The sequence below is a fragment of the Amblyomma mixtum genome, chromosome 3 (genome assembly GCF_055824585.1).
Source record: "Amblyomma mixtum isolate Tamu chromosome 3, ASM5582458v1, whole genome shotgun sequence".
Lineage (NCBI taxonomy): Eukaryota > Metazoa > Arthropoda > Arachnida > Ixodida > Ixodidae > Amblyomma > Amblyomma mixtum.
The window spans coordinates 207409986-207433648 of record NC_143014.1 but is presented as its reverse complement, the minus strand read 5'-3'; the positions used below and the strand labels follow the sequence as shown (position 1 = coordinate 207433648).

General features: G+C 48.8%; 1 protein-coding gene and 4 non-coding genes across 5 annotated transcripts; all 5 read left to right on the top strand.

The window, feature by feature from the left end:
- The first annotated feature begins 3629 nt into the window (after nucleotides 1–3629).
- On the top strand, nucleotides 3630–3713 carry TRNAL-CAG (transfer RNA leucine (anticodon CAG)). Its single transcript has one exon. It is a non-coding gene; the product is annotated as a tRNA-Leu (tRNA).
- A 79-nt stretch (nucleotides 3714–3792) lies between these two features.
- On the top strand, nucleotides 3793–3876 carry TRNAL-CAG (transfer RNA leucine (anticodon CAG)). The gene has a single exon. It is a non-coding gene; the product is annotated as a tRNA-Leu (tRNA).
- Nucleotides 3877–10497: 6621 nt separating this feature from the next.
- TRNAL-CAG (transfer RNA leucine (anticodon CAG)) lies at nucleotides 10498–10581 on the top strand. Its single transcript has one exon. It is a non-coding gene; the product is annotated as a tRNA-Leu (tRNA).
- Nucleotides 10582–10663: 82 nt separating this feature from the next.
- Nucleotides 10664–10747, top strand: TRNAL-CAG (transfer RNA leucine (anticodon CAG)). Its single transcript has one exon. It is a non-coding gene; the product is annotated as a tRNA-Leu (tRNA).
- Nucleotides 10748–10904: 157 nt separating this feature from the next.
- On the top strand, nucleotides 10905–12089 carry LOC149353438 (uncharacterized). Its single transcript, XM_089577352.1, has one exon. The coding sequence runs from the start codon at nucleotides 10905–10907 to the stop codon at nucleotides 12087–12089; it is 1185 nt and encodes a 394-aa protein (XP_089433478.1).
- Nucleotides 12090–23663: the final 11574 nt, after the last annotated feature.

The following is a 23663-nucleotide window of genomic DNA, read 5'->3' as shown; positions in this document are numbered from 1 at the left end:
GGAGCTGTATCAAAGGCCAAAACAACGACGCGGACTACTATCTTGCTGCAGGGGCGGAAAAGTCGAGTGCCGCGGTTTTCAACGCCAGCGGCGTACCTCAGATTGTCGAGGTAAGCCCCGTGCGGTTCTTGTGTCCTAGCGTAAATATGGCAGCAAACTTTAAAAAAATCCCTCCGTGTAGTGACATTGAATGTTCGGCGCTTGGCATGTAGGCGAAGGCAGTGCCAGGTTAGTAGGCTACTTATCGAAAACGAGCTCGACATCGTTGCTGTCCAAGAAACGAAGGTCAGCAGCGAGGACCAAACGGACCGCATGGTGCAGCCCTTTAAACTCATTTCAATGTTTGTATAGCTCATGCGGTTGGAACATCGGCGGGATGCGCGCTCTTTGTACATAAGAGTGTTGGGATTTTGGAGGAACAAGTCATTGTTTGAGAAAGTGGCCGTTTTGTTATCCTGGATTTTTCATTCTGTGATTTATTGTGGCGTGTTGTGTGTCTTTATGCCCCTAACAAAGAAACCGACCGCAGAATTTTTTTTGAAAACCTCGAGCAGTGTTTGAAAACAGAGCGACATGTTATATTTATGGGAGACTTCAATTGTGTTTGCAGGCCAGAGGACCGAGCTAAAGTCCGTACTCTAAAGGATCAAAGTGTGCAGGTTCTGGATGAGCTCGTAGAGGAGTACGACTTAATAGATGTTGGCTGCATGTTATCACCCGGCAGTCAGGCACAGTTTACTCATTTCCAGGGTGAAAGCCATGCCAGGCTCGATCGCATATACATATCGGTGCATCTGGCGCCGCTCTGCGAAAACTACGAAGTCATTCCAGTATCCTTCTCTGACCACTGCATGGTTTCCTTCTCCTTAGGATCAAAATTAAAGGAGGTGAGATTGAATTGTGATTTATGGAAATTTAATGCCAAACTTCTGGACGACAACAGCTTCGTTTGCAAGGTAAATAATTTACTGAAGTCATTGCATGTGTCTGGAGCCGAAAGCTGGTTGGAAAGGTGGGAAGGTTTAAAAAATGACGTAAAAATGAAAGCTATTGAGAGAGCAAGCATACTAAGACGCGGAGAAAAACAGAAAGAAAAGGAATTGCACAGCCAGTTGAAACTATTGCTGAACATAGTCTGCGCAGCCTGGTTTATGCATGAACCAGATAAAGGAAGTTAAAAGAAAGCTAGAGCAGGCCAATGAAGATAAGTACCGAGGGGCCGTTGTGCGGGCACGCACTGAGCGATTATGGATGGGTGAGGCGCCCACTAAGCGGTCACTGAGCTATGAAAACAGCCATGCCTCGAAAAAAGAAATACAAAAAATAATGTACAGAAATGAAGAAACCACTGATCCAGAGAAGATAAAACGCGCCTTTTTTGAGCAATATCAAGCCTTGCTAGGACAGGAGCAAGTGAACAAGGACGGCTTTGAACGTGACTATTTGCGATTAATGCCCAAATTAGACGAGAGTGAGAAGGTAACACTTGAAGCTCCAATCGGTATAACAGAAATAGAGAAAGCAATTGACCAGTTAAATGCCGGGAAGTCCCCTGGGCCCGACAGCCTGGGTGCAGCTTTCTATAAAGCCTTTAAAGATGAAATAAGTCAGGTCCTGCATAGAGTAATCGAAGAAGCCTATGAAACAAAACGATTGCCGCCATCTTTCAAAGCTGCCCACGTTGTATTGATTCCGAAGTATGAGGATTCAGCAAGGCTGCTTTTGGTGGGGTCTTATCGGCCGATAAGCCTCACCAATCTAGATTACAAAATCCTTATGAAAGTTTTAGCGAGAAGGACACAGAGCGTCATTAAAGACCTAGTGGGACCGCACCAAACTTGTGGAATACAAGGACGAAGTATTGCGACCAATATACATGTGGCGAGAAGTGTTTTGGAGTGTTGCGATACTTTTGATAGACGAGTTGCGATGATGCAGCTCGACCTAGCAAAATATTTTGATCGAGTGTGCCATGATGTGCTTCTTACTCTCCTAGAATTTGTGAACATGGGAAGTGTTATTACAGAGGGAGTCAAAATGGCTTACTCTGATTGTGCAGTGCGAATTATTATAAATAAGAATCTCACCGAAAGAGTGCCAGTGAAATCGTCTGTGAGGCAGGGCTGTCCATTATCCCCGTTGCTTTTTGCTTTATACCTAGAGCCGTTATGCTTGAGCATGATAAAGAACGAAAGGATACGCGGCTTCGTGCTAGAAGCAACGGAGGTAAAAATGCTTGCGTACGGAGATGATGCGGCTATTTTTTTACAGACAAAGAAAGCGTTCAAGAAACTGTTGGAGTGGCGGCCGATTTCTGCGCTAAAACGGGGTGCCGTGTTAACTGGGAGAAATCATCTGGATTCTGGCACGGGGAGTGGGATCAAAAGCCTGAAGTGTTTGCCAATGTGCGATGGACAGCGCTGCCCTCAAAGTACTTGGGTGTACCACTTGACCAATACATTGACACTGAGTAGTACTGGGATAGGTAAATAGAGAATCTCAGAAGGAAAACGCAAGCATGGAACGGCCGGAACCTAACTATGTTCACACGAGCAACTGTTTGCAACCTTTTCTTGGTTGCAAAAGTGTGGTATGTCTTGCAGGTATTGTTCATGTCGCGCGTAACCATACAAAAAATACATCGAATCTTTGCTGTTTTCGTGTGGGGAAGTACATGAGAACGTACGAGTCGGACAAATCTGTTTCTTTCGGTTCGAAAAGGGGGAGTGGGGCTAGTGCATTTATTTATCAGACAGATTGTGTCGCGTTTTATTTTTCTGCGAGACCAGAATGATCTCTTTTTGTGTACTTTTGTGCAAGTGCGCCTGCACAATGCTTTGCCTGAGTTTTTGGTGTCCTGTTCTGATAAAATAACGACAGCCATAAGACGATTTTGGCGCGAAGTTGTCACAGCTTTTAACATGCTGAAAGTGCGCTTTTCTTTAGATTATTTAAGTTGTGTGTCGAGAAAGAAACTGTGTAATGATTTGTTGGATGTCATGCTGCCTGCACCAGTGTATCGACAGCTTGGTTGCGGAGGCCCAGGGCAAGATGTTCTGAAAATGGTGAAACTATGCCAGTAAATCCTAACGTGAAAAGTTTTTTCTTCAAACTCAATACTAACACTCTGCCAGTTAAAACCTGGCTAGAACAAAGGGGCATTTTTGTGCTATGGACGGTTAACTGTATGCTCTGCAAAAAGCCTGAGACTGTCGAGCATGTGTTTATAGAATGTTGGGATCCGGTATTCCATTGGGACATTCTACAAAGAACAATAAAGAAAGACCTGCCAATCACGCCGTATGGTATCCGGTTCTTAGCGGTAGAAGATGACCGAGATGTTCCTTATGATCTCATCATGCTACTGGGCCTCCACAGCATATGGAAAACCAGGATGTCAGTGAGAAATGCCGATGTAAACATTTGACCTGTAAGAGAAAATTTCATTGAAAGTGTTGTGCGTGGGCGGGAATGTTACCGAGCCCAATCGGAGTTACCCGAATGGCTTGGCGTGCTGGATGAACTTGCAGCCCTCAAGAAGTTTTAAACCACGTTGACCGTAGGCCGGTTCACGTGCTTTAGCGGTTTGTTTGTTATCGTTGTCAAAACGGGCAATAAAGAAAAAAAAAGTCAGGATGGCCGAGCGGTCCAAGGCGCTGCGTTCAGGTCGCAGTCCGGTCTTCCGGGCGTGGGTTTGAATCCCACTTCTGACAGAGGTTGCTAGCCTTTTTTTTAAATCGGCGTACGAAACGAAGCCTTGGCGCCGCTTTCGTTTCACTGCTGCACCGTTCCGTCAGGATGGCCGAGCGATCGAAGGCGCTGCGTTCAGGTCGCAGTCCGGTCTTCCGGGCGTGGGTTCGAATCCCACTTCTGACAGAGGTTGCTTTCTTTTTTTAAATCGGCGTACGAAACGAAGCCTTGGCGCCGCTTTCGTTTCACTGCTGCACCGTTCCGTCAGGATGGCCGAGGATCCTGCTTCCGGCCGCGCTAGCGAACGGACGCATTATCATGAGCTCCGTCGGAGCGGTGTCAGCGGCCCAGCAGGGCCGCGATAACAGGTTTTTTGCTGAAGAAAGCCAGGATTATCAAGTTGTTCTACCGTCACTGCCAACAGGTGCGTCTGTTATGAATACTGTTTTTCTTCACGGGGATTTGAAAGCCAGGCCTTACCGGGTGGAAGACTTTCGGGACATGTTAGTTCATCTCTGAGTGCTCCCTGAAGTGATAGCTCTAGGGCGTTCCAGATGAACCACGTTTGGGCCGTCACTTTTAAAAGTGCCGAAGCTGCTAAGACGATGGTGCAAACCGGCGAAGTAAAGGTGAAAGAGAAACGGTGCCTTGTTGTCGACCCTGAAAACAAGTACGTGTCAAGCTTTACTGGGTGCTACATAACGTAGCGGAAGAAGTGCGCTCTGCGCTGGCACCGTACGGAAAGGCGACTGATGTCTACAAGGAACGCTGGCGAGTACAAGGAATTGCAGACAAAGGCTCGTCTACGCGCACGGTTGGCCTGAAGCTCAAGCCTGGTGTGACGATAGAAGATCTGCCCCATCAGCTGCGAGTCGCAGGAATCATGGCTCTTCTCGTCGTTCCTGGACGGCCCCCGCTGTGCTTGAGGTGCCATGCTACGGGTCATATTAGGCGTGACTGCCGAGTGCCACGTTGTACCAAGTGTCGGCGATATGGCCATGATGAAAGCACATGCGTGCGTACCTACGCAAACGTGGCAGGCCTTAAAGCAAACGAACTGTCGACAGAGCATCTAATGGATTAGGCAGACGCGGTAGAAACTACGCCTGAGGCAGATACCTCGCTAACTCTTGGCGAAGGTAGGGCTGCACAGGCGCACGAAGTGGATGCAGCTTCAAATGAGATAGTGAATACCTACGCTTCGACCGATACCAAAGAGGCTCTGCTGACGAGTGACCCAATGAACAGAGGCAATGCACCGTGTGAAGAGGTCTAGGGAGTGCCTGAACTAACAGACATGACCATGACTAATGCCAGCAGTCTTGCGTCAAAACGACTGCATGAAGACGACAAAGACGGGCAGACTGCAACGGATGAGCCGCCGGTGAAGACCACGCCCACTCGAAGGCCAACCCTGAAGCCAGCGCCGAAAATACCGCTCGAGCTACGGCCCGAGCGGAAACCGCCGGCACCACCGGCGACGTGACGTGGCGTCTTCTTTTCCAGCCGGACAGTGGCATCACCGGAACCGACCAGAAAGACAGTGCGTCGAGGCCACAACGGCGAACTCGAATTGTCAACCAAAATGGCTCGAGCGGGTGGAATATGCTCTAAAAATGTGAGTGTTTGGCTGTCTCGTGATAATCAAAGTGCTACCATGCGATTCGTATGTGGAAATTAAAACGGCAAAGAAATGGTAGTAACTCTCCAAACACCTCTGTATGTAGGCACGCTTAACCTGCGAGGCTTGTCGGCGCGCAGAAAATATCAGCTGAGTCGGCTTTTTATGGAAAATGATTTGGATGTAATTGCCATACAGGAAACAAAGGTTGAAAGCGAGGAAGGAACGAACCGCATAGTTGAACCATTCATGACGTATTATAATGTGTGTGTTTCCCATGCAATTGGCACAGCCGGTGGTTGTGCTCTGTTTCTGAAGCATACCAGAGAAATAACTGTTGATAGTGTGTACGCGTGCCCTTCTGGAAGGCTCATTGTATGTGACATAACGCTGCATGCCCAGAAGTTTCGTATAGTTGACATATACGCTCCAAATGCAGCAAACGAGCGCAGAGTGTTTTTTGAAAGTGTTGAATGCTATCTGAACTGTGACAGGGTCATTATAATGATGGGAGACTTGAACTGCGTATGCAGAGTTGAAGATAGAATGACAGATCTACCGATACGAGACGCGAGCGTATCCGTGCTGAATTCGCTAACGGAAGACTACCTATTACAAGGTGTAGGGTGTTTTCTGTCAAACGGTACAGTCATGGGCGTCCGGAGGGGGGGGCAAGGGGGGGCGGCTGCACCCCCCTGGAAAATCACTCACTCGAACCGTGAGTGATGGCCGCACGCCAGGGGCGGTGGTGCGCTCAGCCAAAAGGGTAAAAGCAGCCCCGCTTCCACGCTTTGGGTCACATCTGCGAAATGCCGCGTCCGGGCGGGCGTCGTTCCGCCGTTTTCAAACCACGCCATCGTTAGCTCCGCTGAAGGAGCGGCACCGGCGAGCATGTGTTTCGAGCCGTCTTGAGATGGGTGTCTGTTTCTTTGATCTCTAGAGAGATAGCGACACGGAGGGAAGGACAAATCAGCCGTGTCCACCCCCGCTTTGTCGGGCTGTTCAGGGCCAAGCGGGCGATGAGTTGGCGCCGCCGCCGCTCACTGTCTCCTGCGATCCACTGGAGAGCGCAGTTCGGTAGAGGCGCCGCTTTCAGAATCTTCGGCAAAGGGGATTAGCAGTTGCTTTTGTTCACGGCGACGCAGTCTCCAGAGGCGCCCCCACACCAGCGTTCCTTGCGTCTTCTCCGAAAACCAGCGCCTTTGGTCAACGCAGCCCGATGGCGCCTGCCTGGCTCGCCTGTCACCTCTGGCTGGGCCTCAAATCACAATAGCGCCCATGTACTGTGCGATGTCAGCGCATGGTAAAGACACCCAGGTGGTCGACATTATCCGGAACTCTGTACTACTCCGTCCCTCATAGCCTGAGTCGTTTTGGGGCTCTGAACCCCATAAAAAACACAAAAACAAATTTTCCGACCGGAGTGGCGAGTGTCCCTTCCCCTCGGAAGTCGCGCGGCGTTCCTTTCACCCCCAAAGTGCGCATTCGGGGATATAGCGGCTAGTAAGCCCTTGCACGTGCGCGCGCCTCTGTGTTCGTGCTTCGGTGTTTTTATTAGCCGGTTGTCAACGAAGCTGAGAACAACCAAGACAGCGGACGAGAAAACGACGAGCGGCGAGCAGTGTGTGTGCGGTCGCTCGACTGTGCGGATGCGCGAGCAAGATGGAGCGAGGTGTATGAAGTTGCGAGCGTGCATTTATCTTGTAAACAAGTTTTCGTTGTATATATAGTCATCTTTTGTTTTCAACTTACGCGTTCAACCGTTTTTCAAATCAATGTGTGTGATGAGTGTGCACCGAGAACGTGTAATGAAGCACAGAAATGAATTTATCACCCGTGTAATCACGCAATTCGCCCAGAAAAATCCGAGGCGCCTACAGTTGCTGTTCATGGAATACTGACTGAGTGACTGTAGTTGCGTGTTTGCGAACATATTGTGCTGTGTGCTGGTCATCAATCCGGGTGAGTCGAGAACCCGTATGCAGCAAGACTGAGCACTCTTCTCCACGAAGTGACAGTATCTTTTTGCATTTTTATTAATTTTAATTGTTTCTTCGTTAATAAACTCCAATGTATCTCTCCTAGCCACGCTTTAATTTGCTGTTTGTAATTTTTCTTTCATGTGTGTATTTCACTTATTTTTTATTTATATATAAATAAATAAATTTACTCCGCAAATAGTGCCTTTTGCTACGAACATGCCCCCCCCCCCCCCCTTCCGGCGCCAACAACCAATGGGGCCCCCCCCCTGCAAAAAATTCTGCGGACGCCCTTGGGTACAGTGCCTCGCTTTACGCACTACCAGCGAAACAGTCACGCTAGACTAGATCGAATGTATGTTTCGGCCGGTCTGGCATCTCACTGCCCAAAATATGACGTCAAAAACGTTTCTTTTAGTGACCATAGCTTGGTTACATGTGCGCTAGGACCAAGGAAACCAGCCAAGTTCAGCTGGGAGCTGTGGAAATGCAACGCTAAGATCCTCGATGATGAACAGTATGTGAAGGAAATAAAAGAAAGAATTGGAGATCTACTAGCGAGTGAACCGCAGTGTTATGTTCAAGCATGGGAAGATTTTAAGCAAAATGCAAAAATAGCAGCCATTGAAAGAGCCAGTGAGCTGCGGAGAATACGGAAAAAAGAAGAAACTGCACTGCAAAGTCAGCTTGACTTTTATTTAAGTGTAGAAGCCATTGACCCGGGTAGGTTTGCGAAAGAAATAAAAGAAGTTAAAAGCAAACTAGAAATACTTGATACAGACAGATACAAAGGAGCTGTAGTACGCGCACGGGCGGAAAGGCTATATATGGGTGAAACACCGACTAAACGTGAACTTTAAGACGAAAAAAGCTACGCGTCGCGCAATGAAATAAAAGCAATAAGATACAGAGATGAAGTTGTGCAAGACCAAGAACTGGTACGCCGCGCTTTTGTCGACTATTATCAAGAACTGCTTGGCCACGAACCACAGATACTAGAAGGGTTTGAATGAGATTTCCTTAGGCTCATGCCAAAGCTTGAAGAAAAGGAAAAAACAGATCTTGAAGTGCCCATTAGCGTTTCAGAAATAGAGTGGGCGATTGATGAATTAAGTGCAGGGAAGTCGCCAGGGCCTGATGGCTTTGGCTCAGAATTTTACAAAGCCTTTAAAAAGGAGATAGCAGTAGTTCTTTATAACGTTTTCAAAGAAGCATACAGAGTTAAGAAATTACCGCCTTCTTTTAGGCAAAGCCACATTGTGTTGATCCCCAAAACAGATGACCAGGCTACGTTGATGTCAGTGCAATCATATCGACCAATAAGCCTAACGAACACGGACTATAAGGTCTTTGCAAAAATTTCAGGCAGAAGGCTTCAAAGTGTTATAGCTGAGCTTGTGGGACCGCACCAGACTTGTGGTATTAAAGGAAGATCCATTCTAACGAACATACACGTAGCTAGAACCGTCCTAGAGTGCTGCGATGCCTTATGCGGGAAGGTAGCGATGTTGCAACTAGATCTGGAGAAGGCCTTCGATAGAGTTGCGCATAATGTCCTTTTCAGCATTTTAGAACACATTAACGTCGGTACAGTCCTGCTGGAAGCTGTAGAAATGTGTTACGCAGATATTTTTAGCAGGAATATAATTAATAAAACATTAACAGTCAGTTTTCAGATCAAGACCTCTATCAGGCAAGGATGTCCTTTATCTCCATTGCTGTTCGCGCTCTACCTGGAGCCTTTCTGTTTGAAAATCATATCGTGAAGTGCAATAAAAGGTTTTAAGTTGAGCACAAGTGAAGTTAAGCTGCTCTCGTACGCTGAGGACATTGCGGTTTTTGTTCTGACCTAGCAAGTATCAGTAAGGCTGTCGGCGTTGCGACTAATTTTTGCAAAGTGACAGGAAGCGTTATCAATTGGGACAAATCCTTAGGCTTTTGGCATGGAGAATGGGACACTCCTCCTGCAGTCTTCGAAAGCATGCAGTGGACATTGGTTCCAACGAAATATCTAGGAATACCTTTAAACCACTACAAAGACACAAATATGACTATTGGAGAAATGAAGCAGAACTAATAAAGGAAAAATCTACGAAGTTTGGAGGGCGAAACCTTTCTATATTCGCAAGGTCTACTGTGTGCAATATCTTTCTGGTAGCGAAGATCTGGTACGTCCTCCAGGCATTGTGTGCGACGAGAGCAAGCATTCAAAGGCTGCGTAGAGTGCTTGCAGTGTGTATATGGGGATCAACATGGGAGCGTACGAGCCGTACAAATTTATTTCGCTCAGTGAAGAGTGGCGGACTGGGCTTGGCACACTTGTTTTTTAAAACAGGTAGTTTCTAGATTTCTCTTTGTGCGAGACCAAAGGAACGGTTTCCTTCGTACTGTGATCCAAACGCGACTTTGCAACATGATGCCAGGGTTCATAAGGTCTTCTGCCCAAGTCAGTGGACCGAGTCTGCGAGGCTTCCTACGAGAAGTGGTCTGGTCTTTCCAGTTCCTCGCCGCGCGTTTTTCATTAGAGTATCTGAATACCGTGGCTCGAAAGCAATTGTATAAAGCTGTTGTTGATGTATCTATGCCAGAACCACTGTATCGCACCTTTTACGGCTGGCAAAGACGTACTGAAAAGAGTGAAGCGGATGCCAGTGCGGCCTACAGCGAAAACTTTTTTCTTTCATTTGCACACCGGAACTCTCCCCGTTAAACCGTGGCTGGAGCAGAAGGGTATCTTTGTGCCATGGACGACAGACTGCTTACCGTGCAGGCAACCAGAAACTATTGACCATATTTTTCTTGATTGTGAAGATGCAACATTCTTATAAGACATATTGCAGCGCACTTTGAGAAAAGATTTGCCGGTAACGCCATATGGCATCCGCTTCCTCCCGACCACAAACCACGAAGGGGTGCCGTACGATATGATTATGGTACTATGTCTTCATAGCATATGGAAAACAAGAATGGCAGTGCACCACGCAGACGTAAATCCCCAACCTGCCAGAGAATACTTCAAGGAAAGTGTTTTATTTCTGCGTGAGGCTTTCAAAGTGCGGGCTGAACCACCAGAGTGGTTGCCTGTGTTAGATGACATTGTCAATATGAAACGGTTTTAAATGTCCACGCTCGCCGAAAGCTGGCAAGCGTTTTCAACTTGTGAATATTGTGCGTACTTGTGAAAAAGGAAATAAAGAAAAAAAAAAAGTCAGGATGGCCGAGCGGTCCAAGGCGCTGCGTTCAGGTCGCAGTCCGGTCTTCCGGGCGTGGGTTCGAATCCCACTTCTGACAGAGGTTGCTAGCCCTTCTTTTTTTAAATCGGCGTACGAAACGAAGCCTTGGCGCCGCTTTTGTTTCACTGCTGCACCGTTCCGTCAGGATGGCCGAGCGGTCCAAGGCGCTGCGTTCAGGTCGCAGTCCGGTCTTCCGGGCGTGGGTTCGAATCCCACTTCTGACAGAGGTTGCTTTCTTTTTTTAAATCGACGTACGAAACGAAGCCTTGGCGCCGCTTTCGTTTCACTGCTGCACCGTTCCGTCAGGATGGCCGAGCGGTCCAAGGCGCTGCGCTCAGGGCATTCTATTTCCGGTCACCGAGCGTGACGGACGTGTGTGTCATGGGCTCCGTAGGAGCGGCTTCGGCGGCCCAGCAGGGCCGCGGTAACAGGAATATTGCTTCAGACAATGATTACCAAGTTGTTTTGCCTAGTTTGCCAACAGGGCGTTTTGTTTTGAACACCGTTTTTCTACACTGTGATGTTAGGGCCCGCCCGTATCGGGCAGAAGATTTTCGCGATGCGCTTGCCGAGTTATCGCTCCTGCCGGAAGTGATTGCCCTCGGAGCCTACCGCATGAGCCATGTGTGGGCGGTGACTTTCAAGGACGAAGATGCGGTGAAAAAGATTGTCGGCATGGGTGAGCTGCTGGTGAAAAAGTGCCGCTGTATCGTAATTGATCCTGCCAACCAGGACGTTCGCATGAAAGTGCATTGGTTGCTGCACAGCGTGCCCGACGACGACGTACGGTTTGCCTTCGAGCCGTACGGGAAGGTCACAGACGTCGGCCGAGAGCGGTGGCGGGTGCATGGCCTAGCAGATAAGGGCTCAACTACCAGACTGGTCACCTTGAAGTTGAAGCCGGGCGTAAAGCTGGACGACCTGCCGCACCAGGTGAGCGTCGCCGGAGAGTTGGCCCTCGTGGTCGTGCCAGGCAGGGCTCCGCTCTGCCTTCGGTGCCGTGGCACGGGCCACATTCGTCGCGACTGTCGCATCCCTAAGTGCAGTGCGTGCCGACGCTTTGGTCATGAGAGCAGCCAGTGCGAGCGGACGTATGCCAGCGTAACAGGACTGACAACCACCGACGACGCCTCAAACCTGCTCATGGACGAGGCGGACATGGAGGATGCAGCATCGGTGGCAAGTGCAAGAAGGGAGGTAGCCGAAAATACGGTGATTCCACTGCCGCAGCAGGAGCAACCCGGAACCGAAGCGGTTACTGCAGAGCAGCAACAACCGCCTTCGCAGGATTCTTCGACAGCTCCGAGCGCCGAGCTGAAAACCTCAGTTGATTATGAAGCGGCTCCCAGCACCTCAGAACCCGAGGTTATGGACATCCTTAGCGCTTCAGCCAGCCTGCTGGCGGGGAAACGACCACACGACAAGACCCTTAGCGTTGGGACGAAGGAGGACGGCGGGGGCGGAGACGAGCCACCCACCAAAGCCCCAGGTATGCGGAGGTCTACCTTGAAGCCGCGACCGAACATTCCGGTCGATTCGCGGCAGGCGGGTAAACCGCCCCCGTAAATTTAGTTTGTCTAGCTAAGGTGGGTTGGGAGGGGTTTCCGTAAACGCCATGGCCCTCATCCTGAGCGGTTCGTTTTTCGTGTTCGGGCTTGGAAAGAGGTGCCAAGTTTACTTGGACTGTCCGTTTTTGTTGGTTAGAGTTTTATTTTTTTTTCCTAGCCTTCGACGCGCTTATCGCCACAGTATCATGAGCACAGACCCTTGGGCTATTGTAATGGGCACCATTCTACCGTGTAGCCATGGCGGTTAATATCGAAAGAGCGCCACGGGTAGCGACGTTAAACGTACGGGGCCTTGGAGCAAGACGACGACAATGTCAGCTTAGTCGCCTTCTCTTAGATAATGACTTACATATAGTGGGAATCCAAGAGACAAAAATTGAGAGCCAGGAGCTCACCGACCGAATGGTGTCCAATTTTCGTGCTCATTTCGATGTGTGTATTTCTCACGCGATTGGTGGATCAGGTGGTTGCGCCTTATTCATACGCAACAACTTTGGAATCTGCGTGCAGTCAGTATTTTCATGTGACAGTGGACGCCTCTTAGTCGCTGATATCGTCTTTGGCGAATTAGAGTGTCGCGTCATCTGTGTATACGCGCCGAATATTGACATGGAACGGCGGGCATTCTTTGAAAGCCTTGAGGCGTTCCTAAATTGTCAGAAAGTGATAATAGTGCTAGGTGATTTTAACTGTGTTTGCAATGTTGATGACCGCGCAAAACATTCGCGTGTTCGTGACAAGAGTGCAGAATTTCTTAATACACTTGTGCACGAATATGACCTTGAAGACATTGGTAGCGTTTTCGCCAGCGGTACTCGTCCGCAGTTTACACACTTCCAGCAAGACAGCCATGCAAGGTTAGACAGATTATATGTCTCTGCCGAATTGATACCCATGTGTAGCGAGTACGAAGTGAAACCCATCGCATACAGCGATCACTGCTTGGTAACGGCCGCCTTTGGAAAGACGCAGAGAAAACGAATCTTTAGCTGGGACTTGTGGAAAATGAATGCGCAGCTGTTGGATGACGAAGCTTTTGTCGACGCTGTAACGAAAGAACTGAAAAATTTGACTGCAAGCGAGCCAGAAAGTTACGCCATTCGTTGGGAAGATTTTAAGCAGAAAGTAAAAACAATGGCTATTGAAAGAAGTAGTGTCATTCGACGCAATCAGAAAGAAGCAGAGACAAAGCTTCGCCAGCAACTGCAGTTTTTTGTTAGTATGGAGAATGTCGAACCTGGTCTGTGTGTTAGAGGAATAAAGGAAGTGAAAACTGAACTTGAACGGATAGATTCGGAGAAGTACAAGGCGGCAGTAGTGAGATCAAGGTCCGAGAAGCTGTGGGCGGGAGAAATGCCAACCAAGCGGGCTCTCTCAGATGAAAAAAGATACGCATGTCAAAAAGAAATCCGCCAACTAGCTATAGGTGAAAACGTCACGTCTAACAGAAATGAAATTAAGCAAGCGATTGCCGAGCACTTTAAAGAAATTCTAAGCCATCCACGGGACCTTAAAGATTGTTTCCAAAAAGAATTCCTTCCGTTGATGCCAAAGCTTGACGAAGAAGTAAGGACACAGCTAGAACAACCAATCACACCAAGTGAGATAGAATGCGCAATAAATGAGCTGGCAGTCGGGAAAGCACCTGGGCCGGATGGCTTAGGGGCCATTTTCTGTAAAACCTTCCGGTCTGAGGTTGCCCAAGTTCTTTATCACGTTGTTAGCGAAGCGTATGACCAGAAAAGACTACCCTTGTCCTTCACAACCTCGCATATCGTGCTAATCCCGAAGAGTGATGCTCAGAAACGTTTGTTGCCAGGCTCATATCGCCCAATAACTCTTGCTAACGTCGACTATAAAATATTCACCAAAGTTCTAGCAAAGCGACTGCAAGGCGTTATTAAGAAGTTGGTTGGACCACACCAGACTTGTGGCATTAAAGGCCGCACTATCGCGACGAATGTGCACGTGGCTCGAAGCGTGCTCGAGTGTTGCGATGCGCTGGGCGATCACGTCGCGATGATGCAGCTTGACCTGGCAAAAACCTTCGACCGTGTCTCGCACAAGGCATTGCTCTGCATACTTGAACACACGAATGTGGGCAGTGTGGTTACGGAAGGCGTCACGATGGCGTACAAAAAATGTACAACGCGTATTATTGTTGACGGTGAGCTCACTGATAGCTTGTGCGTGCTCTCGTCGGTGAGGCAGGGATGCCCCCTTTCACCACTGCTGTTTGCCGCTTATCTTGAGCCACTCTGTCTGGCGATGGAACATAATGCGCGCATAACAGGTTACAGACTACAGGCGGCCGAAGTCAAAATCGCGGTGTTCTGCGCCAGCAAAGATAGTATTAGAGAGGCAACTAATGTCGTCGAAAAGTTTTGTGATGCGACTGGAGCCCAGATAAACTGGGATAAAAGTCATGGCTTCTGGCATGGCGATTGGGTGGACACACCAGAAGCCTTTTGTCGGCTCACCTGGTCAATAGTGCCAACGCAGTACCTTGGTGTGCCTCTCGGAAATTATCGCGACCCTGAACCGTACTGGAGGGATCAAGCCTTGATGGCTAAAGAAAAGGCGAACGGGTGGCAAGGCAAGCAACTGTCGATGTTTTCTAGAGCCACTGTCTGCAACCTTTTTTTGATATCAAAAATCTGGTACGTCATGAATGTGTTGTGTGCGGCGAGGATGAGCATTCAAAAAATGCACCGGGTTTTTGCTATTTTTATTTGGGCCTCGACTTGGGAGCGGTCCAGTCGAACGAATTTGTTTTTGCCTGTAAAGAAAGGTCTTGGCCTGGCTCACTTGTTTCTGCGACAAATTGTTGCACGCTTTGTTTTTTTACGGGATCAGAATATCTTCCTGCGCACAGTTATACAAGTAAGACTGTATATACTTCTGCCTGGATTCGTAGTCTCGTCTGTTCAAAATATGTGCGGAAGGGTGACTGGATACCTGCATGAAGTTGTTTTATCGTATAGGCTGTTGAATGTACGTTTTTGCCAGCAGTACCTGTCAACCGTTACAAAGAAAAAAACTCTACAGAGACCTTGTAGATGTCATGCTCCCTGTACCTTTGTACCGTTCTCCACATCGCGGTGGCCCAGGACAGGACGTCCTAAAAAGAGTGAAGAAAATGCCTATACTACCCTCCGCCAAATCGTTCTTTTTCAAGTTACATACAAACACCCTCCCAGTTGAGACCTGGCTTCACGATAAAGGACTCTTCATTCCCTGGAGCACTGACTGCTTTTTATGCAAGAAACCCGAAACAATAGAACACGTATTTCTAGACTGCTGGGACCCGATCTTTCATTGGGATGTACTCTAAAGAACTTTAAAGAAACAGTTACCCCTGGATCCGTACGGCATACGTTTCTTGCCTGTGAATCCCTCAGAGGAAATACCTTATAACCTCATTATGGTCCTGGGCCTCCACGCGGTGTGGAAAACACGAATGCAGTTTGAACACGTGGACTTGGTTGTTCGCCCGGTTCGCGAACATTTCATTGAGAGCGTTGTGCGCTTAAGCAATGTGTACAACGCACTGCCTGATCCACCACAATGGATAACTGTACTAGATGGATTAATGTCGCTCAAAAAATTTTAAAGTCGTGTCGGCCGAAGTGTGGCCGCCATGTTTTATTTCTTGTAACCTCTTGATGTGTACGTCAAAATCGGCAATAAAGAAAAAAAAAGGCGCTGCGTTCAGGTCGCAGTCCGGTCTTCCGGGCGTGGGTTCGAATCCCACTTCTGACAGAGGTTGCTAGCCCTTCTTTTTTTTAAATCGGCGTAAAAAACGAAGCCTTGGCGCCGCTTTCGTTTCACTGCTGCACCGTTCCGCCAGAATGGCCGAGCGGTGAGCATAGGAAGTGTTATTACAGAGGGAGTCAAAATGGCGTACTCTGATTGTGCAGTGCGAATTACTGTAAATAAGAAGCTCACCGAAAGAGTGCCAGTGAAATCGTCTGTGAGGCAGGGCTGTCCATTATACCCGTTGCTTTTTGCTTTGTACCTAGAGCCGTTATGCTTGAGCATGATAAAGAACGAAAGGATACGGGGCTTCGTGCTAGAAGCAATAGAGGTAAAAATGCTTGCGTACGGAGATGATGTCGCTATTTTTTTACAGACAAAGAAAGCGTTCAAGAAACTGTTGGAGTGGCGGATGATTTCTGCGCTAAAACGGGCTGCCGTGTTAACTGGGAGAAATCATCTGGATTATGGCAAGGGGAGTGGGATCAAAAACCTGAAGTGTTTGCCCGATGGACAGCGCTGCCCTCAAAGTACTTGGGTGTACCACTTGACCAATACAATGACACTGAGTAGTACTGGAATAGGGAAATAGAGAATCTCAGAAGGAAAACGCAAGCATGGAACGGCCGGAACCTATCGATGTTCACACGAGCAACTGTTTGCAACCTTTTCTTGGTTGCAAAAGCTTGGTTTGTCTTGCAGGTATTGTTCATGTCGCGCGTAACCATACAAAAAATACATCGAATCTTTGCTGTTTTCGTGTAGGGAAGCACATGGGGACGTAGCAGTCGGACAAATCTGTTTCTTTCGGTTCGCGAAGGGGGGGTGGGTCTTGTGCATTTATTTGTCTGACAGGTTATGTGGCGTTTTATTTTTCTGGGAGACCAGAATGACCCCTTTTTGCGTACTTTGGTGCAAGTGCGCCTGCGCAATGATTTGCCTGAGTTTTTGGTGTCCTATTCTGATAAAAGAACGACAGCCGTAAGAGGATTTTGGCGCGAAGTGGTCATGCCTTTTAACATGCTGAAAGTGCGCTTTTCTTTAGAATATTTAAGTTATGTGTCGAGAAAGAAACCGTGTAAAGATTTGTTGGATGTCATGCTGCCTGAACCAGTGTATCGACAGCTTGGCTGTGGACGCCCAGGGCAGGATGTTCTGAAAAGGGTGAAATGTATCCCAGTAAATCCTAACATGAAAAGTTTTTCCTTCAAACTCCATACTAACACTCTGCCAGTTAAAACCTGGCTAGAAAAAAGGGCATTTTTGTGCCATGGACGGTTAACTGCAAAAAGCCTGCAAAGCCTGCAACTCTGCAAAAAGCCTGAAACAATCGAGCATGTGTTTAGAGAATGTTGGGATCCGGTATTTCATTGGGACATTCTACAAAGAACAATAAAGAAAGGCCTGCCAATCACGCCGTATGGAATCCGGTTCGTAGCGGTAGAAGATGACCGAGATTTTACTTATGATCTCATCATGCTACTGGGCCTCAACAGCATATGGAAAACCAGGATGTCAATGAGAAATGCCGATGTGAACATTCGAACTGTAAGAGAAAATTTCATTGAAAGTGTTGTGCGTGTGCGGGAATGTTACCGAGCTCAATCGGAGCTACCCGAATGGCTAGGTGTGCTGGATGAACTTGCAGCCCTCGAGAAGTTTTAAACAACCACGTGGACTGTAGGCCGGTTCACGTGTTTTAGCGGTTTGTTTGTTTGTTATCGTTATCAAAACAGGCAGTACAGAAAAAAGGATGGCCGAGCGGCAGCACTGTGTGCAATGTGTTTTTTGTTACCAAACTGTGGTATGTGCTAAGTGTTTTGCACTGCTCACGCGCCAATGTACAAAAGTTGCACCGTGTATTGGCCATCTTTGTGTGGGGGTCGGTAAGGGAGAGAACAAGCCGTACCAACCTATTCCGGAGAGTTAGTCAAGGAGTCCTGGGCTTGTCGCATTTATTCCTGAGGCAAGTGGTCAACCGCTTTTGTTTCCTTCGAGACGTGAAGGACCCGTTTTTGCGTACTGTAGTACAGACCAGATTGAGCAGACTTTTGCCGGATTTTGTGGTATCTACCGAGTGTATACCAGGAGGTGTTTTTGGTTTCCTGAAGGAGGTTGCAGCTTCCTGTAACTGCCTGAGCGCACGATTTTCCTGCGAATATCTTGCAGGAGTAAAACGCAAACAGCTATACAAGGACCTTGAAGACCTGGTTTTTCCTGTGCCACTGTATCGAACTATGTACAGCACCCATCCAGGTAGCGATGTTTTAAAGCGTGTGAAGCGAATGTATGTAGCTCCGGGAGCCAAGTCCTTTTTCTTCAGGCTGCACACCGGAACGTTAGAGGTAAAAACTTGGATGGCAGAGAAAGGATTGTATGTTCCATGGGGTGATCATTGCTTTATATGTAGAAAGCCAGAAATTATTTAACGTGTTTTCTTGGACTGCTGGGGAGGAGTGTTCTTTTGGGACATTCTTCAAAGAACACTGAAAAAAGATCTGCCCCTTGACTCCCGGGGAATTCGTTTCATAGCAGTGCAAAATGAAGGTGTACCGTTTGACGCAGTAATGCTCATGGGATTGCACTGGATTTGGAAGGCCTGCATGGCGGCCCGACATGCTGACATCGATGCAAGGCCGGCGCAGGAGTACTTTCGCGAATCTGTAGGCAGATTCTTGGAAAACTACAAAACTTTGAAACAAGTGCCTGAATGGGTACCGAGCATTGAGCCTCTTGTACATATGCAACGCTTTTAGCGCCTTACGTCAGCCAAGGTTTGTTTGATGCTTTTAGCCCATGCTGACGCCATGTACCATGTCCTTAAGTGTCTACTTCTCTTGTTATCTTGTGATGCATGTGTCTAAGCAGGGAATAAAAAACAAGGATGGCCGAGCGGTCCAAGGCGCTGCGTTCAGGTCGCAGTGCGGTCTTCCGGGTGTCTCACTTTTGACAGAGGTTGGCTGCCCTTCTTTTTTTAAAAAAATCAGCGTACGAAACGAAGCTTCGACCCTGCTTTCGTTTCACTGCTGCACCGTTCCGTCAGGATGGCCGAGCATTCTACTTCCAGACGCGATAGCGGACGGTCGCAGAATCATGGGCTCCCACGGAGCGGCGATAGCGGCCGTTGCCGGCCGCGGAAACAGGTTTGCCAGCGACGCAGATAAGGATAACGAGATCGTTCTGCCTACCCTGCCCACCGGACGTGTTTTAAACACGGTTTTTATGCACGGGGACGTGCGTGTGAGACCCTACCGGGTCGAAGACTTCAGAGACGCCCTCGCCAACGTTGGTGCGCTCCCCGACGTCTTGGCGTTGGGGGCGTACCAGACAAACCACGTGTGGGCGGTGACCTTCAGGAGCGCTGACGCCGCAAAGAAACTGGCCGCCATGAAGGAGCTGGAAGCGAAGGGACGCCGCTGTATCGTTTTTGACCCAGAGGACCATCAGGTCAAGCTGCGACTGCACTGGATGCTACACGGCGTCGCCGACGAGGACATCCGTACGGCATTCGCGGCGTTCGGCAACGTGACCGAAGTCACCCGGGAGCGTTGGCGCGTCGCCGGTATGAAGGAGAAGGGGTCCACCACGAGGACCGTGCTCCTCAAACTGAAGCCAGGCGTGAAGGTGGACGACCTGCCCCACCAGGTACGAGCCGCTGGCGAGCTGGCTCTCGTGGTGGTGCCCAGGCGGCCGATGCAGTGCCTGCGCTGCAGCGGCACGGGGCACGTGCGCCGTGATTGCAAGGTGCCCAGGTGCTCGAAGTGCCGTCGCTATGGACACTCCGAGGCTGACTGCGTGCGCACCTACGCGTCGGCTACCGGGCGTGTAGCGGCGAGCGACTCTGCAGAGCTCATGGATGTCGTCGAGGCGTAGGAAGCAGCCAGCGGCATCGACGACACGGGCAAAACGGCGGGGGTTGAACCCGCTGTTTCGTGCAGCAACACCAACGCGGCTGGCGCACAGGAGAGTGGGTCGCTAACTACTGACCCATCTTCGACGCCTGTGGATACGCCCGAAGTTGGAGCGAGCCCGCCAGCGCACGTGGACGCGGAAACAAAGGCGGCCAGCGAGAACCACGACGAGAAGGCTGACGCGCGTATGACCACCGGCGTCACTACCTTTGCTAAGCGTCCGCACGCCGAGACCAAGGCCGACGGGGAAAAGGCAGCGGAGCCCAGCGTCGAGGAACCGTCGTCAAAGACGCCGCAAGCACGACGGCCCAGTCTGCGGCCGCGCCCAAAGGTCCCGGCCGACAAGCGTGGCGGTGACAAGGCGCCTCCTGACCAGGAGCACGTGCTCGCGCCGGATGACACCGGCGGCGACGGCATCGTCTAGCGAAATGCTAGGCGCGGGAGGTAAGCACCATGCTTTCGGTCTCTTCTCCCTAAGTTACAATGGCTTCTGCAACTGCGTTCAAAGTCGCCACACTAAACGTCAGAGGCCTGGCAGGTAAAAGAAAACAAAGCCAGCTGTACCGGCTTATAACGGAGCAAGATACTGATATATTGGCAGTGCAGGAGACTAAAGTCGACGGTGAGGAAGAGACCGGGAGCATGGTGCGACGTTTCATCGGCGGGTTGTTCTTTTTGTTAAGAAGTTGCCTGGGCTAGAGGTGCACGGTCATCATTCGTGCATGACGGGGCGATTCGTGTCGATCGATTTTTCGCTGTGCAACATTGACTGGCGCATTGTTTGCGTGTACGCACCTAATGCGGTTGATGGCCGAGCTGCGTTTTTTGAAAATATCGAAGAACGGCTTCGTACAGACGGACAGCTGATTGTCATGGGTGATTACAACTGTGTCCTTAGTGCGCGTGACACGACAAGCGCCGAGGTTTCCGACATAAGAGCACGGAAGTGTTGTTACGAATGATTGTGAACTGCAACCTCGAGGATTTGGCAGTGTCTTGAAGGCGCGCGTGCCGTAAGGTACACACGATTCGAGGGCACAAGTCACGCACGGCTATACCGCATTTATGCATCCGCGGATACTGTACCTAAATGCAATAGTTATGTAGTACTGCCGGTTTCTTTTTCTGACCACTGTTTGGTTCAATGCTGCATAGGAATAGAATTCCCCTATTCCTGCATAGGAATAAGGGAATGGTTTTACGTGGGAAATGTGAAAGTTAAATGTCAAGCTACTTCAGGACGAATTTTATAACCGAGCTGTAAGACAAGAAATAGCAAAAATAGAACCAAGTAGCAACATGAGGATTTCGCAGCAGTGGGAGCTCACTAAAGAATCTTTAAAATTAAAAAGCCATAGAAGGAGCCACGTGTATACGTCATGAAGCAAAACAACAGAAAATGGAGCTAAAGGCACTGCTTCAGAAGATGCTAAAACAGGAGTGCCGAGCGCCTGGTAATTGAATCGAGGACATAAGAAAAACCAAACAAAAGCTAGAGCTAATCGAAGAAGAACGTTATCAGGGAGCGTTGATGAGGGCAAGGGCAGAAGACGTGGCTGCAGGGGAAGCGCCAACGAAACGAGCGCTTGGTTTAGAAAAAGCCCGTGCCGAAAGAAATCACATTAACGAAATAGAATGGAGAGGTGTTTTAAAAACATATATCGATCACATCAAAGCAGCCTTTTTCGAGCATTACCAGGCGCTCTTCGTATCGCATCCGGTAGATGTTATCACATTTAAGGAGGCATTTCTAGCCGAGATGCGGTGTCTGGACGACGAAACTAAACACAGATTAGAGCAGGAGATAACTCAACTGGAAGTTGAGCAAGCAATAGACAGTTTAAACCCAGGTAAGTCGCCTGGACCGGACGGGTTCAGCACGGCATTCTACAAAGAATTTAAACGTGTAATTTCCCCGGTCTTGAAGGTAATTTTTAATGAAGCCTTTAAAGTAAAAACACTGCCTCCGTCCTATGGTTCGTCCCATACTGCGCTGATTCCCAAAACGGACGACATAGACAGATTACGATTGGTAACAGCATACCGACCGATAGCACTCACTAACGTCGAGTGCAAAATTTATATGAAAGTTTTGGCGCGAAGGTTCCAAACCATGATTCATTACTTAGTTGGTCCGCATCAGACCTGCGGGATTAAAGGGCGGTCCATTATTACAAATATTCACGTTGCGCGCAGTGTCTTAGAATCCTGTGATGACACTAATGGTCAGGTGGCTATTCTCCAGATAGATTTAGAAAAGACTTTTGTCTGCGCTGCCCATGAACTTTTGTTTGCAGTATTAGGCCAAGTTAATGTTGGTTCTGTTATCCGCGAGGGTGTGGCCCTGGCATACTGGAACTGCACGACGAGATTGATCGTTAACAATAGTCTGGTGGCCCCCATTAGCGTGCAGCGTTCAGTGCGTCAGGGCTGTCCCCTTAGCCCCCTTTTATTTTGTATTTATGTGGAGACCCTTTGTTTGAAGATACTGAAAAACAGGAGTATTAACGGATTCAGTTTACAAGCAGCCGAAGTAAAGCTCTTGGCGTACGCTGATGACATTGCCGTGTTTGCCGTTGACGAGGGAACCATAAGCGAGGCTGTTCAATGTGTACGCGATTTCAGCCAAGGTACAGGAAGCGAGGTTAAGTGGTCGAAATGCCTCAGGATTTGGCATGGAAGGTGGGCATCTACGCCTGAACGTTTGTCAGTGTGCCTTGGACGACGACACCAGATAAATACTTGGACGTTCCGCTCGATGCTTAACGTGGCAGTGAACAGTATTGGACAGGACAGGTCAAAGAGATACGGGAGAGAGCGGATAAGTGGAAAGGAACGACCTTGGCGATTTTCGCTGGAGCCACTGTTTGACACTTGTTATCAGCAGGCTCTGGTACGTAATGTAGGTGTTGCACTGTTCACGGTTAAGTATTCAAAAGCTACACCGAATTTTCTCAGTTTTCATCTGGTCGTCTGAATGGGAGCGCTGCAGCCGGACCAACCTGTTCCGACGGGTACAAAACGGCGGGCTGGGACTGGGCCATTCTTTTGATACAGCTGGTCAATCGTTTTTTGTTTTTTCGGGACACAAGAGACCCGTTTTCGCGTACCGTATGCCAAGTTAGGCTGCGGCGTCTGCCGCCGGAGTACGTAGTCGGAACTGCTGAGGTTTACAGTAGGGGCAGCGGTTTTTACCGGGAAATCGTTGCCAGTGTAAGGTTCCTCTCTGCGCGGTTTTCGAATTACTTTCTGTCCACTGTCAAACGAAAGCAACTGTGCCGTGCTTTGTGCGATGTAGCTTTCCCAGTGCCCTTGTACAGGGCCTTGTACAGTGGAGGCCCAGGCAAAGATTATTTAAAGAGAGTTAAAAAAATGCAGGTGCCGTCAGGAACAAAAACCTTCTTTTTTAAGCTGCACACCGGAACATTACCGGTTAAAAAAAATTTAGGGGGAAAGGAATTATTTTTACCCTGGGGATCTCCCTGTTTAATTTGCAGAAAGCTGGAAACAATAGACCATGTATTTTTACACTGTTTGGAAGGGGTTTATTTTTGGGATATATTGCAGCGAACCCTAAAGAAAGAATTACCACTAGACCCGAATGGCATCCGGTACTTATGTGTTTAAAATGAGGATGGGGTGCCTTTTGACTTAATAATGCTGACAGGCCTCCACTGTATATGGCGCTCCAGAATGGCAGGCTGTCATTGTGACACAGACGCAAGACCTGCCAGAATTAACTTTCGAGAAAGTATGGACATGTTTCTGGCCATTCAGAAAGCCGCTGCGGAGCCTCTGGAGTGGCTCTCAAGACTAGAGCCGCTCTGTACATCGCGTGAATTTTAATTTGACAAAGCCAGATTCATGCTGGCTGACCACGAGTTGTATGTGCATAGCGTTTATTG

Bases quoted from the DNA above. Each gene is read 5' to 3' on its own strand.
- LOC149353438 (XM_089577352.1), top strand. From the start codon at position 10,905: ATGGGCTCCGTAGGAGCGGCTTCGGCGGCCCAGCAGGGCCGCGGTAAC.